Genomic DNA, 19245 nt, shown 5'->3' on the forward strand with positions numbered 1-19245 from the left:
AAAGTCATAGGAATTCGTTCTGTGGATGAATAGGCAGGTGGGCAGCTGATCTTACTGAGACAAAATAACATAAACTCTGCAGTTTTATATAAGATCTTATATAAGATCCACATTTCAAAATTATTTTGGCAGGAAGGAATTTAGAATTTTCAAAAGCACTTGGAAGGCCAGTGGTTGCTGATACCCAGCATTGGGCATCTAAGGTCTTTTAAAAAAAGGCTAAATGTTTTTAAAAACTTCCCCAGATTCTTATGTATTTTCTCTGTGTCACTGTGAGCGAGTTAAAAGTCTTACTCTGGAGAATCAAACTTCTCCTACTACTTTTTTTTTGGTATCCTGATAGGTTTCCTGTATGCTGGTGTTTGTATAGCAGTAAGATACTCAGCTTCTGCTCCTGTGAGTGCTAGAAGCGTATTGCTGGAAGGGTAAAATTGCTTCTTTCTTTTGTTATCAAAAAGTCCTTTCTATCAAAAAGTTTTGGTCTGTAAAGGGGTCAGAGAAAATTAAAGTAGCCTTTCATTCTGTGTTATAGGAACTACCTCTGAAGTTTCAGACTACTAGACTAGGAGTCTAAATTCAGCAGCAGGGATGCCTTCAATTAACTGTATCTGTTCTATTTGTAGTACAAAAGATATGAACAGCCTACATAGCTTAAAAGAAAGGAGGCTAAATAGACCTTAAAGGGGATACCCTTCATATAGCACTCTCAAAGGAAAGCAGTGGGATCTCTGGCAGTCAGAAGTTTACGATCATTGCTAATGCAAAGACTTGGACTGAATTTATACAGGTGTGCTGTCTAGTCAATAAGACATACAGGAAGACTTTCTGTAGAAGAGGTTGCTCATAATGTAAAAGCATTCTGTTGAAAACAGTGGAAAAATGAACAATGTATATGAGTTTTAGGGGGAATTTGCAAGTTCATTTTAGAGAAATGCCTGGTTAGCTTGGGGGATCTGTAATAATCTTGAGTTTTTCATTTCTAGAGCACCAGCTTGAATTTAAGCTGGCTGTTGATGCCAGTCAAAATACGTTGTCCTTGTTATTGATCTATGTCAAGTGGCTTTCCAGTGTCCTTGGAAGAAAATCGAGAACCTGCAGTTGGCACATTAGAAAAATTGACATAAAAGAATTGAATAAGCATAGTGATTAACTTACTACTTACTTTCTGCAAACTGACTTAGCTGGACATATTTACAGGGAGGCCGGCAGAAAGCATGGGGAATAAATGTTAAATGTGGCACAAAGATTGGCAGAGTTTCCATTTTGGTCAATAGAGCTACCCCATCATCTGGTTGTAGGCAATTAGATACCCACAGATGTCATTAGTTCAGACACATGATAAATATGAAGTAAATTTTCTCTGAATTCAGTAACTGAGTAAGGTAAGGCTTCACTCTGGGGAAGAATGAGCCAAGATCAAATTAACTATCAGGAAAGGTAAAACACTTAGAATTTTTATTAAAACAGGTTAATATGACTGCATTTAAAATAGTTTTGCTTAGGACAAATTTGGGAGTGTATTCCAAGCATAGTATCATGAAGGGAAACTAACATTGTATGTCCCCTTGATAGGGAAAATTCCCCACATAAATGTTGTCCATAGAGGATGCTTATTTATTCCAGCAAAAATAGCAATCTGCAGTGGATTTTACTGGATGAAAGAGTAAATGACTTCTCCCAAAATTTTGTTTTTCACTAGCAGTCTGTTTTTCGAAGTGCAGTACTTTCTCTTTCAATAAGAGGAGGAAGGGGTTACCCATATCTGCTGAAAATACAACCTCTTACTGTCAGCATCTTGCGATGAAAAGCACTAATGCTGCAAACTTTCAAGTTTCATCCAATAGAGACTAATTCCAAAGATACGTGCCAGCTAAATTCTCACTAGAAAAAATGAGAACTTTGGCATCAGACATTGCCAAACATTTCATTCTTAGAAACAAGATTGTGTGTGAGAAGATTTTGTAACTTAGTACCATGTATCAGCTTTTATATCCACAGAAATCCTATAAATGTTTCTGGAGAGCAGCATTGCTTCAATTGTGTTACCAATAAAATCCATCTCTCTATTTTTCCTACGTATTAATGGTTGCTTTAGGGGAAAAGAAACCCCACACCTTAGTATTTCAGCTAAGGGTCTTTAAAGGATTCAATTACATTCTAAATGAGTTCCAAAATAAAGAATAATATTAACGGAGAATATACATTGAGATTTTAAACATTCTGGATTGTGTTTCTCTGTCACACAGGATTTTTACTTTTTTCTTTTTTTAATCAAAGACTTGCCCAGAGGAATAAATTAATGTACATGTCAAGAGACTGTCAGGAATCATGCAAATCAGATTTTCATCTAGATTAAGCACATTAGCTGCCATGTAAAATGACCAGATTGTGAAAAAAACCTCAGATATATTTCTTGTGTGTTTTAATCTCACATTAATACACAGTCCATTTCCCCCAGTGAAGGGATTTCACTGAATTCAATGAAGTGTGAGTTTTGCAAAATGCACCTTTGCCAAATTTAAATCTCTGTGGCATCAGGATTATATTTTCCACTCAGTTATTCTGAGCCTTCCAAGTTCTTGTACTCTGTTGCTTGTTTTCAGATCATCTGCTTAGTCAAAGACTCATTTACAGTAGCTCACTCCCACCATTCAGGTATAGTACAAACCACAGATGAGCATGGATTTAAAAAAATCATGGTAAGCAGCTATGCTAGAGGCTGGGTGATATTCTTGCCAGGGCAAGAATAAAGAAGCTCATAAAGCTTTTCCAGGGCATTAGCTTTTTAACTTTTTTTCTTCTAGTTCAGGAAACTAAAGCCATAAATATTTGAAAAAAAAACCCCTCCTGTGTATTTAAAAAATGAGAAGATAAAAAAATATAAAGTCTTATTTGCGTTCCGCTTCAGTACATGTAAGCGCACTGGAAATTTTAAGAGTTGTACTCATATGAAGTAATTACTCTTAGCTCATGGAGCTCTGTCTCAGTAGCAAATAATTTTCCATCCTGAACTTTAAAATTATTTCTCCATGTGACTGTTAAAATAGAAGTTAAGACAAGTTTTGCAATTTACTTTAATCAGAAGAAGGAGGGACCATGGGTAATGAGATAAATCTGAAATCAGTTCTTTAAAGTGTGTATAAAATTCATCCTTGTTGAAATACATGTGAGATTTTGTGTTCACTTCAGTGTAGCTAGAATTTTCTCTCAAATTTCTGAATTCAGGAATGTGTGACCTGTCCTTTGCCTATAGTACACAAGACTGATAATGGTAGATTTACCAGATTTTTCCTTTCCAGCTCAAGTTTCTGAGGGTGAATTTCAAAGATGATGAGTTTTCTTTGCATTTCTGATAAATTTCAGACCTGTGTAACAAAAGTGAAAGAAAGCAACACAAAGTCTAACATTGGGCCTACTTGGGCACTGACAGTCAGTGGGGTTTTATGTATAATCTCACGGGCATTGGGTTCCTGAGGCTGAGTGCCTATTCTGCAGGTATGCAACTATGGTTCTGTTGAGCCTCCAGCATGGCATGCCAAGCAAGTCTTGTGCCTGTCACAAGTCACCTTACCTGCTTTGCTGCTGTGGCTCACTTACAGTGCTCGGATTAAAATTTTTGCTGATCTTTATGAGCATGTGGTTTGTGTATCTTCAGGAGCAAAAGTTCTGGAATTTGTTGTGGCAGGAAAAAGTACTGTCACACTCGAAAAGTGCATTTTATTTACTTCTTTTTGCAAACATCTGGCCAATATAAAGCCTTTGGTTTCTGTGTGATAAAAGTTGTAGAGCTGTGCAGATAACCTGAAGGTTTCATCTGCAATGAATGTGCTCCATTTCAGAGCTCAGTTGTTTTAGTTCTTGGCTGCCGTAGGCTGAATCTGAACCTGGATCCAAGTACTGAAGGGACATCTGTCATTCCTGTGTTCAGTTACTCTTCCTGCTTTCTCTGGGTAGCAAAGAGAAAAACCCGACAGGATAAACTGGAGCGCTGAGCTTATGTTGATGGCTAGGTGCTGAGAATTAGAAGCTGAGTGCAGTGAATGTGGCAGGGAGCTGGAGATCAGTTGAGAGAAAAAGCCCTTTGGAAAAAACAAGTGCTTATGATTCAATGTTTGATGTAGACTAACAGCCGTAAAACTGCTTTTTCCTATTCTTAAGTGTCTACTTGAAGTTAGTGCCAATTTAAAATCCAGTTTAATAACTGTATTCTGTTTACATATACTTCTATGCAGTTAACATTTTCTCCTAAATTCTTTAGACCAGTTTTCTTATGAAAGAAAACGTTAAGACGATTAGCAGTTGAGTACTTGGCGATAGCCAGGAAAGCCAAAATATTTCTTTAAATGTACTTATTACAGATGTTTAAGAATTTTGTTAAGATGCTTTTAAAACACATCAGTTGGATTGTGTATGAATGAACAAACATTTTTGAAGAAATAGATTGTCTCTGTAATAGTTTTCAACTGGCAATTGATCTTTGATGTTATTTATGGTTTCTGCAGTCCCCTTCATGGTTTCCTGATGGAGAATGGAGCTGTGGCATCCTGATCAGTAACTGAAAGCTGCATGGGGAATCTTTTTACTTCTTTAAGTGGTGTCTAATGAGGACCTTTTTGTGAATGTGTAGGAATCTTTAGGTATAGCAATCAGTTTTGTATTGAAGAAAGTATCACTGGTAAGAAGGGTGGAAAGTATGTGACTGCTTTCATGTTGATTTGGGGGCATGCTCTCCTTTCTCATGTTTCCTTTAAAGAGAATAGGCAAGACAAGGACAGAAGAATCATGTATCTAGAAGATGCATCTCAGGAGAGAGCAGACAGCCAGAATGGTTCTTACTTTGTGACTTTTAGGAAAGCAGTTAAGATTGTTTGGTTGATAATGAGGTGCCCATAACCTGCCTGGTGCCCATCCTACTCCAGATGGGTGAGGAAAAGCTGTGCAACTAAGGGTTCTCAAGTGCACCTAACCATACAGTGCTCTTTGCCATTCATAAACAAGGTTTCCTGTGCCAACTAGGAACGGCAGGTCTCTTTTCTGTGTAATTCTCTGTAGTCTCTTACAACGATCAAGAATATGCAGTCTTATTTTATTATAAGCACACATCACAGGACTATTCACACAACCCACATTAAAAATGTTTCTGTTTTCTGACTTTTTACTCCCTTGAGGTACAGAAATATCGTAAAGAAGGCAGTAGAGCTGTGTCAAGGATTCATGCTGTGCTCTGCAAAGAAGTGAGCTCATTCAGTGCTGGTGGCAGCTGATTTGTATTGATTGAGACTTCCTACATGTTGAACACAGGCATAATCTGTGCTTGTGCCAGAAATCATTGTTTCCCACCTGTACAGTATAATCTGTTTCTAATGCCTGTGACCTATTTTTAAATCTTCGTCTTTATAGCTGCTTACGTGCAATAGTTATAGAAACACCACTGAAATGGTCAGTAACAGAAGTGCAGATAACAGCCACATAGCTCTCCCCATTTTGTGGTATATTCTTAAAATAGACAGTGGTACAGCTGTTTGTTGTGCGTGCTTACTATTCACATATAGAAATCATATCTTTCATCATTTATCCCCAAAGAGCTGCTGTGCTCTGAATGGTATATAGCTGCTTCTGTCTTTTGCATACATGTTTGAGTAAATGATATCTGCTCTGTATCTTTACTTTCATGGTAGAGCTGACTGCTCTATTTATCTGTAGTTTGCCATTGAAACTGCAAACTAAAATGTGGGAAAATACTGTCTATAGATAAAAGTGCTTATAAATTAAGCATGCTGTACAACAGGACGTTTAGATTACAGGCCATTTTTTAAGCTTTAAAGGGGTCTTGTAATGGAGATGATATTAAGTTGCACACGAACTACACTGAAGTTAGTAAGACCCAGCTGTTTGCTAACAGCATAATAAACAGCAAACCATGGCAGTTTAATCCAATGAAGGATTAATTAATATGATCTGAAAAGCAAATCATATGGTGGTTTTCAGGAGGGAAACTGGCATTAGAGAAGGCTTTCATATATATAACACTGCATTGTAGCACTTCTGACTAAAAGAATATGCAGTAGTCACAAAAACTGCTGAGGTATTGGTTTAATAAATTAAACTGGTGATTGAAAGGTGCCGTTTAAAATCCAGACACACCACTGATTCTTGTTTATCAATCTTAAGATCTAGTAGCAAGGAAATTCATGGTAGTCAGGTTTTAGTACATATATGCATGAATATATATGCTTAGATAAGAAAGATTTCAAAATGTCCGTATTAGGGAGGATACACTCTCAGTGTGAATAAATACGGCATCTGCCAGTAGATTTGTCACTGCCATTGCTCTGTGGCTCTGTCCCTTCAGAGAGAGGGAAAGCAGAAAGGAGGCCCCAGCTCAGCCATGTGGTGTACACCAGTCCTTCTTTTCAGAACACACCGAGTAGCCTTACTTTTAAGGGACTGCCGTAGCCTGGAAAATATTGACAGACTGACTCTAAGCAGGACTTTGTTAAGAGCGTGGGTCAAAGGGGCCAGGAGAACAGGTAGGAATTAACATGAAAGGCACAGATTTTCTTTTCAAATGCTTTTTGTCTCTGTAAATGTTATAAAAACTTGCGGATCTCTGTACATCTGTTTGACTGAAGGCCCACCCCAGTTTACATGAGATGGGGTTAAATGCTTGACTTCCCTCAGTGCCTTTTCACCCATTTAAGAATTTTTCTCTAAAGAGATTATTTGCTTTATGAAAGTATGCTTCTAAACAGTAGAATCATAGATCAGCAAAATAGTGTGAAATGGCTACTGGGCTAAGAGAAGACTTGTACTGGTGAGTACTCTGGTAGACGTTAACAGCCAGCTGAAGGTGGCCAAAACATGTGATCAATATCTGCAGGAATTTCAAGTGAACCTATGATCCTGATTTGCATATTTAGGCTGAAGAGAGACTTAAAATTCATTGTCCTTTAAGATGTGTCATTATCACATCAGAAGGATACTGGCAACTGGCACATCAGTATAGATGAACAGTTGGTGGAGATGGATCATTTCAGTCCAGTTTATCTAGACTTCCAAGTCTGCCATAGTTCAGTGTTCATTAGAGCCATCATTCTTACACCAGCAGTCTGTAGTCCTTTCCCAATAGCCTATCTTAATAAACTCTGGGAAGTTCTTATGCTCTTTCCATTCTTCTGCTGCTCACTTACGGGAAGTGCTTCTGCTATGTGTTCCTTATGGATCACAAAGAAAGAAATTATTTCAGTTATTCTTGTCTTACCATGTGTGCTGGTGCCATGAAGCCATCTGTAAGCAGGAAAGTACTGGGAGAGGACTGCAACCAGTCTTAGAAAGACCAAAAGCATGACTTCCCTGCAGTGTCCCTACCTGACTGTTCCTGCTCTGTACTATTGTCGTGGTTTAAACCGATCCACGCAGCTTGTCCACTCACTCCCATCCTTCTTTCCCTCCCTCTACTCCCGGAGGGCCAGAAAGGAGAATCAAAAAGAATGCAACTCTCACAGGTTGAGATAAGAACAGTTTAGTAACTAAGGTATAACACAAACCACTGCTGCTACCACCAGTAATAACAATGATAAGGGAAATAACAAGGGAAGAGAATACAACACCTCACCACCAGCCAAGTGATAACTCGCCCCACTCCCCCAAGCCGAGCACCGACCGATACCTTCTCCAACCCTGCAGTGAACTAGCCCTTCCGGGGTAACTCTCAGTTACATCCTGGGCATGACGTGCTGTGGTATGGAATACCTCTTTGGCTAGTTTAGGTCAGGTGTCCTATCTCTGCTTCCTCCCAGCTTTCCCTCCTCCCTGGCAGAGCATGAGGCTCAGAAAGTCCTTGGCCAGACCAAACATTCGAGCAGCAACTCATCAGCCTTATCAACACTGTTCCCAGGCCAAAAAATCAAAACACAGCACTGCACTAGCTACCAAGAAGGAGAAAAATAACTGCTACTGCTGAACCCGGGACAACTATGCTGACTCATCCAACAGGGAATGGCAGAGAAGCAGGTACAACAAGGAAATTGGTATGTCAGTGGGGGAGCAAAGGTTTGTCAAGCAGCGCAGATCCACTTCTCACCCCATTGTGCCTCACATGCAACGCCAGTAGCAGCCATCTTTGGCAAAGCAGTTGCAGCTTAACAGCTCTGTGGCTGGCTGGCTGAGATTTCTCACTATCTGGTTTTCTTTACTTAGATTGAAACTAGCTAAAGTCTATTAGCTTTATATTGGTGGCTCTGTCTTGCACAGGCTGCAAGAGGAGCCAATGAAATGGCTGGGAGGTTGCTACCGGGAGTTGTCAGTATCAGTTATCATGGGCTATTTTTTGATCTCAGGTGGTGCTCCTGTGCTGTAGGAGTTCTGCTTAGTGTAAGAGTGGTTTTATCATTGCTGAATGAAGGCTGTTCCCAAGGCACTACGCTGACCCAACTTGACAAGTTTTAAAATAGTGTTCATATGGTGTTAATTGGCTTATTTGTATTAAGTACAGGATTATGTTTTACTAGTTAAGTGTGGGATGTAGGATCCATACTCATCCCTGAAGAAATAATTGCTTGCGCTAGCTGCTTAAACAGCTCCTGCTTGTTTCACAGCACTCACACTCGCTTCTTACGGGCATCTTGGTATACTGAAGCAACTGGGGCTACCGCTGGGCATGTCTCACGTGACTGACGTTAAGACTTATGCTATGCGTACTTAGAGTGACTTCAGCCAGTGTCTCACCTCCTTTCGTAAAACAAGACCAGGGAGCTCCCCCTTTTCTCCAGGGAAAGGAGTATGACAGCAGACCTGTCATGGTCTGCACCCTGCTTGGGAGGGCTGGTGAGAACTGCTGGGAGAGGAGGGTGTGCAGCTTACGCACAGTGTGAAGCAGCTTAGCTCCCTGAGGTGTAATTTTAAGCTCTTCTCAGGTTTAGGAATAATGGTTATACTTGAGCCATTTTTCTCTGGCTTTCCATACTAACCATTAACTGGTACATTATATAAGAAGAAATACTGTCTTCCAGTATGATCAAATGGTGCATTGTTTTGCAGCTTTTGACATAGCCTTGTGGTGTCCTTTTCTTAATCCAGCTCTCTCTTTCTCTCTCTCTAAAGTTCAGATGTAAACTTCAAATAAAGTTGATGGTGCTTTCTTAGTTGCTCTTCTTTTTTAGCTTGATTATTTTATGATAGCAGACCCCAGTGCTTCTGCAGCTTTTGACTGAATTTTGTGGTTTTGTAGCATGTTTTAATAGTAAAATAAAAAACACTAAAATTATCATAAATATAAAAGTATATGTAGATTTATAGAGATATAAGTATAAATGTAACAAAATTTCAGTAATTTAACTTTTAAGGGTATTTGTCAAATAATATTACTTTCAAGTAGATTATTCATTTCAATGGCACACAGAGACATGGTGGAGTTATGTTATGGCCAAAACAGTGTTTTGAGAAGAAACCCTCACAGGTTTGTGTTTTTATTCTATTCTTTAATGGTGGTGTAAGCTACAGATTCCAAAAAGCCTAAGAAAACAGGTTAAGAACATACTGTGATTGCAATTACAGGTATTTCAATTCATTAATCATTTTGCTCTGTAGCTCCAGTAGCATGTTGATACTTCCGTACTCAAGAGACTGTGGTCAGTCCCTGGTGCTCAAGGTTGGGCTAAGGACTGGAACCGCAATCATTTAGCAGGAAGTTTATACTGGTTCAGGCTGTGCTTTGGAATATTGGGTAGCCTACTGTGGAAAGGGAAACCACAGGGAAAGGATGAAAACAGCTCTGCATGCCCTTGCCAATATATACCACTGGTTCAATAACCCTACTAGCAAAGTTTCACTGTGGAAAGAGGGACCAGCAACTGTTGCATAGTCAAAAGTAGTACCTGGAGGTGATGATGAAGAGCTTATATAGAGCATGGGAAGGGAGCAAAATGCACAGTATTTGTTCAAAACACACTCAAAAAAATCTGATTTTCATTATATAATCTCCTTAAATATGGTTGTGTTTCAGCAGTGTTTTTGCCACAGTCCCTTTGCTTTTTTTACAGCCTGTGTTTTACAGCCTCTGTATTCTTTCAGAAGGTTTATATGTATTTGAACTTTTCTTTTTCCTGAAAGTGCTGCAGCATGAAATAGGACATAGGTGATTTAGCTTGAGCAGAAAAATAATGAGTATAATAACTGTGCACGGAGTGAATTTGTGAGAATTGGATTCCTTTAATCTTGCTGTTTGGGATTTTTTAGAAAGTACAATATATCATCTTGAAAATACTTTAACATGAAGGCCACTGTGTTACAGGAAGGAAGAAGTGCTTGTAATCCAATGTGACAATAATAGGTGAGCAGACAAAAATTTATCATAAAATATTTGCAGATGTTTCATGGAAGAAGGTCAGTGTTGATATTTATTTATGAATGGTAAATTGGAAACTGTTTATCGTGTAATACAATTATCTTCAGTCATTCATTTTGTTTTAAACACTGTTTTACTTTCTTCTCCTTGGCAAGTTCATGGTAGGATCAGTAGGTCTTGAAAGGCTAACTGCATTAATGCCTGTCTTTGAAGGTCTGGGCTTTTTTTTCTTTCTGGAAACAATACTGTACATATATTATAGAAATCAATCTTGCTTTCTTGAGATATGTTTGTGTCTTTCTACACTTTGTTAATATGATTCTCATTTAGAAACAGGAACTGTGAAATGTGCTGAGGAATAAATAGATCTCTTCTAAGAGTAGACATTGTCGAAGAAAAGCAAAGGAAGTGAATTGTGTGAATTGTTAGAACCAAGTAAAGTTTATTTCAGAAAAAAGGCACACTTCTCAGGTTGGAATGGCCTTGGCTTTACAAGTAAGATAGTTTTCTCTCTCTTTATGATGACTGCAGTTTCTGCAGATGGGAGGTTGCAAAAGATAGCTATTTGAGTGTATTCACTAGCTTAACGTCAAAATTGAAAAAGCCAACAGAGTTCTGAGCCTGGGTGGGCGCTGAATTGAAGCTTCTGTCATGTGAACCTGCCTGGAGTTATCAGGACCATCTTGTTGCTGTAGCGATGTTCTGAACTCAGAAACACATGGAGCTGAAAACACACATGTGGAGAACATGCCCTATAAGGTCTCAGCAGAAGGCTTTATTTAAAGGGATGGAAAGTTTAGTGAGTAATTTTCCATCTAGTCTCCCTCTTTCATTTAAGAGAAAGATGATCAGCAGGTCCACACTGGAAAGGCAGAAGATAACTCTGAAGAGGGTGAACACTGCTATGAGATCTCTGAAATGATTGAAGTGAGCACTAGTTTCTACCTGCTGTGCTCTGGATTAGTTCCATGTGGGCAGCTGTTTTCAGGAACCCACTGAATTCTGATCTTTTGTCTCTATTTAGCTGCAGGATTTTCACTCAGTTCTGGAAATCTGGAGCCTTTAGCCAGATTGCCGAGTGATTGGCAAGATTTTCTGTGTGTCTTCAGATGATTGCAAAAGGCCATCATTGAATGAAAGTCGTAAGGTGCTGTTTTGATGGGTTTTTTTTAGGATTTGAATGGCAGAAGGGACAAAATTTATTGATTTTTTAATTATTTAATTTAGTGTGGTATTAAACTGTGTATCTGGATACATATGTTGTGTCTTTTGGCTGGCATAGAGGAATCAAAAGCTGAATATGATGCCAGACATAATTTCCAGTCAAAAATTACACTTTGTGATAAGATAAATTTTAAGTGGCTGGCAGCAAAAATTGCATCAGGTGGATCAAATGATCCCTGAAGATTTTTTTGTTAACTGTTCACTGTAACAGTTTGGCCCTGTCAACAGAAAGGGTGATTGATCCCACCCTGTAACATTGGTGAGATCTTCACCTTATGCCGTAATAGCATGCTGTCAGTATAAATATATTTGCACAATATTTTATCATATATGGCCATAGGCCATATGTGTGTGTGTGTGTGTGTGGATATATATAAAATAACTATATATATTTGTCGTAGACTAACAAAGAATCCTTGGTCTCCTTGTTCCAAGGAGTGCAGGATACACAGTTGTTCAGCCTTGTGACCGCAAGTCATGCAGCTTTGTGATATTTGATTTCCATACCTTTTTAGAGGTGGCTGATAAATATAGCATGGCACTGTCTGAAGTCAGCCTCCTTGTAATTAGTGGTAATATCTCAGCAACTTCATCCCAGCCTGCAACTACTCTCCTCTTTATCAGTGTCCTCCAAGATGAGGTGAAGCCAGCTGCATAAGATGATGCAAGTTCTGGAAAGGGATGTTTTAAGGGGATAGTGGAGAGCGACATTTGGTCATTTCCCATTTTTTAAGATTATATACTAGTTTATTATCATCTCTGCCATGGAAGTTGAGCCATTCATTTTACCTGTGAAATGAAAAGGCACTGGAGTTAAATACTTGAGAAGCCCTTTTGCATCTGTGTTGACTATCAACTGCCTTTTTCTTTTTTTCTCTGGCAAATGTAGATGTGATTGGAAATGAAGTGGAATTCTGTGTGTGCATAAGCGAGCACTTTCTGAACCAAGAGCTAATCAGTTTGTTGATCTGGGGCTCTGAGTTGTGGAGAAAGTGAAAAGTAATAGTATTGGGTATCAGCTTGGCTTTGTGGTGTTTCATCAGGTGTACAGCTCTCAGCTGACAGAATAGTACTCATATACTTGGAATGAGTGAAATCAATGACATTTCCATTGTCTGTCTGTATTTCCAGATCTCCTTTCCTTCAGGTAGTCTGACTCTTGGTCATTATCTTTATGTTTCTGATGTGTCGAGACCCTATTATTCCTGTACTTTCTGCAATGCTTCTGTCCACAACATTGAGTAGTTACTGGATGTGTAGATTCTGTGGTAGTTCTAGGAAATGGTGGTAAACCCAGGACAGTTGGTAAGGGAAAGTCAGCTTCATGCGGTATATTCATCACCTTCAGTTCCTAAGACATTGCATAAAACATGCTTTATAGGATAAGCATGGTCTCAGCATTCATTTAATGAATTAAACTTTACAGTCAGCAGAGAGAGTGCTGGGCTAAGGTTGGCTACAGTGAAATCTGTAAAGTGTAGAAATTTCAGTTCAGGGATTCACTATCGCATCCTAATTAAGAGAAGAAGACCAAACACAAACTTATCTAAAAATTAGTGTAAATAACCTCATGAGCCAAAACAAATTCCTGTTTCTTAGCAGCATGATTCTAAGTAGCATAAATGTGCATGGCATAAATATAAAAAGCCATGGAAAATTAAGTTGTACTTTCTGGGTGCATCAGAAATTATTTACTTTTTTTCTTAATTCTTTAATGTGTTTCATTCTAATATTTTCAATAAACTACAACTACTGAAAGTCACTTCCTGGTAGCTTTTAAAATACTTTTGAGTAAGTAAGAAAGAGGAAACCTCAAAATTAGTCAGAATACTGCTGTCAGGAAGAATTTTTAAACTTCTGAGAAAGAGAACGAACGGTACTGAACAAGATAACCTAGTAAGGGATGCTGCTATTGCAACTAAGATTCTCTGTTGAAAATCTCAGGATCCAATGCATTGCTAAGGTTCCGGGCTAAATTCCAGTTTGTCTTTTGTTAAAGCAAACATGTTAGTGATTTTTGTGTGGTACCAAGATCTCTTGGTGCTTTGCCTTAAAATCAGTGTTACAGCCTTTCCATGGCAAACTTTGAAGTAGTTGTGTTACCTTCTCCCAGTGCTTAATATGCAATGCCTGATGCAAGAATCCAATAACATTGTTATTGCTGTCTCACTGATCACAAAAAGTTCTGCTTAAATTGCAAAAACTGAGTGCTTACTTTCATGTTGCCTCTTGTACTGCAGAATTTTAGTTTGGAATGATATTTCCAGCCAGGTTCAAAAGCTCAGTCAATAGTACTAAATGTGCTTCTTATTGCAACGTGATAAGATTTGTTAATCTTAAATCTGATGAGAGGGAACTTCTACTCTGAATGATTAATGTGGTAAGTGAGGGCTGGGCGTTTCAATATGACTTGGGTTTATTTAAATGATTAGGCTGAGATTCTCAAAGGATCCAGAGAGTTTCTTAAAGAGTAATTTTGAGTGGTTGGCTCCACTGAAGCAGTCAGTCTAATATGCGTATTCCAGCCCTGATCTGCAGATTTCTAAAATGTGAGTTTGAAATTTGAAAAGAGTTCCCGCTCATATTTGTAGGCTTCTTAATAGGAAATCTAATTTCTGGGAAAGCTTACTTGAGAAAGAAATGCTCCTTTGAAACTGAAGAAATGCCCACTGTCTTGATTGCATGTCAGATGAGATGAAGAGAGAAACAACCAACCCACTAATAAGAAATGGATCTACTGAAACATGGAAACACAAAAAGGGGTAATAACTTTTGGATTTTCAGTTTTCTGAATTGTGCTTGCTAAGTGGCATGAGAATTGTGTAGCATTTTTCTGTGGTTGTTGTTTCTTTCATTAATTTCATTAATTTCTGAAATGTTACAGAATGCGGAGCCATTTTTTTCAGTATTTATTTAGAAAAATAATAATGGAAAATACCTCCAGCTAATATATTGAGAAAGTTGCCATCATCTTAACAATTCCTATAGTTTGCTTTTCCAATGCTGACAAATTACTAAGATGAGTGTTTAGCAGAGTGATTAGAAATGTTGATTTCTTCCCTATACTCACTATCATAAGTCCATAACTCTACTTGCTGATTAAGGTGACTAAATCATAAATAAACGGAAGAAAACCTGTTGAATTTACAGTTTTGAGTTCAGCCATCAGATGGCTGAAAGACTTACGAGTGTGGTAGTGACTTGAAATCAAATAAAGAAAGAGTAGTAAATTGGATAAAAGTATGAATATCGTTCTGATAATGCCATTATCTTTTGATTCCTTAAAATCTTATTAATCTGAATCCATACAGGAAAAGTATAGCAATAGGAATTTTGTTAATGAACATTTAAAGCAAAAAAGGTGATTTTCTTATCTCAGTGAACAATTAAGCATATTTTCATTATGTTTGGAATCCACATATATCTGGATATAAACTATGTTATTTGTTACTAATTTGTTCCCTTCTCAGTGCTTTTTCTGTTCATTCTAATTTTTTAGCTGACATGAAAGAACAGATTGACTCCCTCTGGTGGCTGAAGTCGTGTCTCTGCAGCTCAGAGGGAGCCTTGCCGGGATCCCTTTAGTCTAGACAGCACAGAGCATGAATAATACCTTTTAACTTTAGTGTTACATCATTACAAAAAAACAGCGATAGCTTTTCTTTCTGTCATACAGAGTGCAGTGCTAGTGGTAAGTTGCTTTTGCTATATGAAATCTTTTGAATTTAGGGCAGATATTTACAGCACATGTTTTCGAGGAATCAAAGTAGATATTCAAAATAAAGTAAGTATAGATCTGTACACAGTGGGATTAAAACTATTTACTGTGGTGAAAAGAGAGAAATAGGAAAGGAGGAATTTAGATAAAAAGTAGTGTGATAGTGATGACGCTAAGTATGTCACAGAATTACATGAATAAGATGTTAAATACCTAGCTTGGGATTTTTTTTCAGCTCAAGAGCATTGTCTGATTTTAGAAGTAAACATCTAAAAGTTTGCCTTCACCAGGACACCCTTTTGTTACAAAATGGAAGAGTCCTGCAATATTTAGATTATAGCTGTGAATCTTAAATGTCTGTCTCCTATTTTCAAGTAATTCCTCCAAATCCCAAATGGCAGAATATGAGAGACTTTCTGTGATTGCTTGCTGCAAATTATTATGGTTTGTACCTATATGTTGTAAAGCCACAAATGTCTTTACAGTGTTGAGACAAAAATATAAGAAAGAATCACAGAAGATTGGCATTTCCTTGCTTGTGTGTTCATAATACATTTTGTATATTTTATGTAGTCTTTTTTACTGGAGTGCCTGCCTTATGTAATGTCTTAGTAATGAAAATGAGGCTATCTGCATGGTAGTCAAGGTTGTTCCCTGAAAGACATATCTGTCTAAAGCAGAAAATAGATTAAATCAAGACCTTAAAAACCTCCACAGCCCTTTCATCAAGATGAGAGGGATTTTCGTCAGGAACTCCTCCTTTCCTTTTTTAGAGCAGCCAGTATTCTCTGTCCATGGACGTTGTTATCCATCCAACTCTGGGGCTTGACCCATGTATAATATTGCCATCAGCTGTATTGCCGTTGTTTGTCCCTTTTCATATTCTGCCACTCCTAATTCAGTTCTGCAGTCTAATAAACTCTATCCTTTTTCCTTCGCTTTGCATCATCATTGGGGCCATATCTTTCCCTTTTATCTTCCCTGCCTTACCCATGCATACTGTAATCTCTGTGCATGCATGCATTACACTATGCATGCTGTAATCTCTTCTGCTCCTAGGTATCAGTAATCCAACTTGTGGACTTCTGAAAAGTGGCAAACCAGTCACCTAGTATTATTTATTCATTTTACTTCAATCACTGTACAAATATAGTAGGTGTTTTATGTGACCAAAGGAAGACAGATTCTGCTGAGTATGCTGCAGTCCAAGGCAAAGTGGTAAAAAGGGGAGCAGAATAAGAAAAAATATACAATACAAAGAAGCACATTTTTGCTAATAAAAATCTGGAATTGTTAATTTTGCACAGGTTACATGAGAGTTTTATTTCTGAGCTAACTTAGTAGTATTGCATTGCCAGTCTCTGACTGACATCTCACTTGCTTTTTCATTAGAAAGATTCTTTAAAAGGTATAATTATCCTTTTGTTGGGTTTTCCTCCTCCTCTCTGGGAGATTTCAGTTCTGCCTTGCCTTTTTCTGTACTTGTGATCAAAACCATTTTTAAGCCCATGCTTGTCAAAGTTCAGGATGTTGCATCAGTATTTACTAAAACATTGGAATGATGGAAGGTCTTTCTTGATTTCCTGGGTATAATGGAGAGGTTGTGAGCTTCATAAGTTACATGTACATTATAGTTTTTGCTCTTCAGTAAAAAAAAGGAAACGGAAACCCTTAAATATCGTAGCATCTAGGGGAGCACATAAAGCTTCAAGAATAAAAAAAAAACCAGACCCCTAGGAACTGGAAAATATTCTTTTCAATGCACTTTAGGTGTTAGTCATCTTTTTCCCTAAAATACAAAGCTGACAACAGTTCCTTGAAAGATGTGCACTGTATGTTGTCTTCTAAGGGTTTCATTTGGAGCGCTGGCTATCACACTTCTGGAATAGCAAAGCTATATGGGGATACTTGTTCAGCAAACCTCCACACACTGTCTGGTTTGCCTGGAGCGTGCTTCCTTATGACACTTCAGGATATACCTGCTGGCATGCCCAAATGGTTTACCTTTGATATCCTGACTTCAAGCAAGAGCTTTTTCCCCTCTCCTGTTTCTCTGTGTCATCCACTTGAGATTAGAATAGTGGTATCCCTACAGTTGGGAGTTACTCAGCAAGTTCTAAACTTGACATTGCCACCAACATCTCTGCAGCATTTGCAGGTTGAGAAAAGATAAAAGTAAGTGAAGATCATCTCTTCAGGATTTGGTTCCACTCATAGCGACCTCCAATTGCCTGAGTGGGGAATGGGGCAAAGCCAGTAGCAGGTTGCTGGAACCCCTCATGGTGCCCTCTCAGTCATCCTTAGCAACCTGGGGGACTTCTGTCTTTTAATGTGTAATAATAGTGACATAGTTACAAGCATATTGGCTTTCTCATACGTATGTCGCATCTATCATTATACCTGTTTTAAAAAGGGTGAAAGGAGTCCGTCATATCATGTCTGCTCCTTGATATTTCTTAACATTTCCAGATATGATTTAAGAATTATGCATGCATGCAGATTTATATCACATGTGCTTTCATTATAATGAATTAATTTTAAGGCTTTAATGAACTGACCTTTAATGACTACCCTGTCATTTCTTGTGCATACATGCCATGGGGTGGGTACATTATGATCAGATAGGTTAACCCAATACTATGTATCAACAGCATAATTAACACTAATATGTTACCAGTATTTAATACTATCACCGCTGTGTCATAGACTTTGAGAAGAAAATTATGGAAAAATTGCACATTTTAAACTTTATGTTAATTTATCTTTGTCCTGGTTTTATCTCGCTTGCAGAATTAGTATCTAGAATTTAGGATATTTGGATTCCTTATATCACAACGGAATTTTGTGGAAAGTGAAAATATGCCTGTGTGCTGGTGGGTGTAGAGAACTTGTGTGTAGGAATTCTCCTAACCGAAATATAAATAAAGTCAGAAACCCAAATATAGCTCAGCTTGGATTTCTTGATAACAGATCATCCCAGGTTTGAGTTTAAGTGTCTTAACATTCTGATGTGATTTACTGGGCACATTTGTGTTTATTCCTGTGACAGAAGAGATTGGCCTGATGTTTGCATGAACTCTGGCAAGCTCGTAAGTGGATCTTTTGCTCATCTATTCAGTAGAGAAGAAAACAGTGAACACTGTAACATTTACAAACTTCTTGGCTATAACAAATTAGATGGCATTTATGTTTGTGTTTGTTAAGACTGTTTGACTCAAAAGGCTATTTGCAGTGAAGGAATCTGATTTTCATAAATCAATATATAAAGCCTTTGATTTTTTACAAAAGCCAGCTAGCTGTAACTTCAGTGTTGGTATTTCAGGGCCTCTCACTGATATTTTAGAAGTTTGTGGTTGTTTGAGCTTCCTTTCGAGGCCCTGGGGAAATAAGAGAATGGTAAATCAAAGCCCAGATCACTGTTTGCATTTATTTTACTTCTCATTATTACATGTGTGCAAACACTTTAAAGAAATAGGGAAAAGGTATAATGATAAGATCATTTTTATAGAACAAAGGGGAACGCATTTCTCATCTAATTTATTACACTTCTCCTTAATACTATAAACTCAATTGAGTGACAGTTCACTTATGTTTCTAATTCAGTGATAGTACTGCTTAAAATACTTAGTCTTGAAGGATAATCCAAGAGAATAACTGTAAAGTATTTTTTCTGATCTGAAATGTCCTAATTTCTTGTGTTTTTCGTTCCCAAGTGAGGAAGCTTTGTAACTACAAATTGCAGTCTAATACTTAACTGCCATAAAATGTCATCATGTTGCCTTTGAAAAAAAATATCTCCAAATCGCATTTGCTGTCTTTTTTCTTCTTTACTTGCATGTGACCAAAATTCGGAGTATGATTGAAAATTTATAATAGGTATTTTAAAATATTTAAAAACATTAAGTGAAATATAAGCAACACTTTTTTTAGCTTGGATGCATTCTTTAGTGTAATTGCG

General features: G+C 37.8%; 1 protein-coding gene across 11 annotated transcripts in view; it reads left to right on the plus strand.

Moving 5' to 3' along the window:
• Positions 1–19245, plus strand: part of HDAC9 (histone deacetylase 9) — a 457613-nt gene that overhangs the window by 211520 nt on the left and 226848 nt on the right. The window contains exon 1 of one of the 11 annotated variants that reach the window (XM_065666276.1): positions 14125–14331. The exons of the other annotated variants lie outside the window; for them this stretch is intronic. Coding sequence (XP_065522348.1) covers positions 14298–14331 — 34 coding nt within the window. The 5' untranslated portion in view covers positions 14125–14297. Of the gene's footprint in view, positions 1–14124; positions 14332–19245 lie in introns of those variants that run through there. 11 annotated transcript variants of the gene reach the window in all.

The sequence above is a fragment of the Lathamus discolor genome, chromosome 2, assembly GCF_037157495.1.
Source record: "Lathamus discolor isolate bLatDis1 chromosome 2, bLatDis1.hap1, whole genome shotgun sequence".
In the NCBI taxonomy this organism is placed as follows: Eukaryota; Metazoa; Chordata; class Aves; order Psittaciformes; family Psittacidae; genus Lathamus; species Lathamus discolor.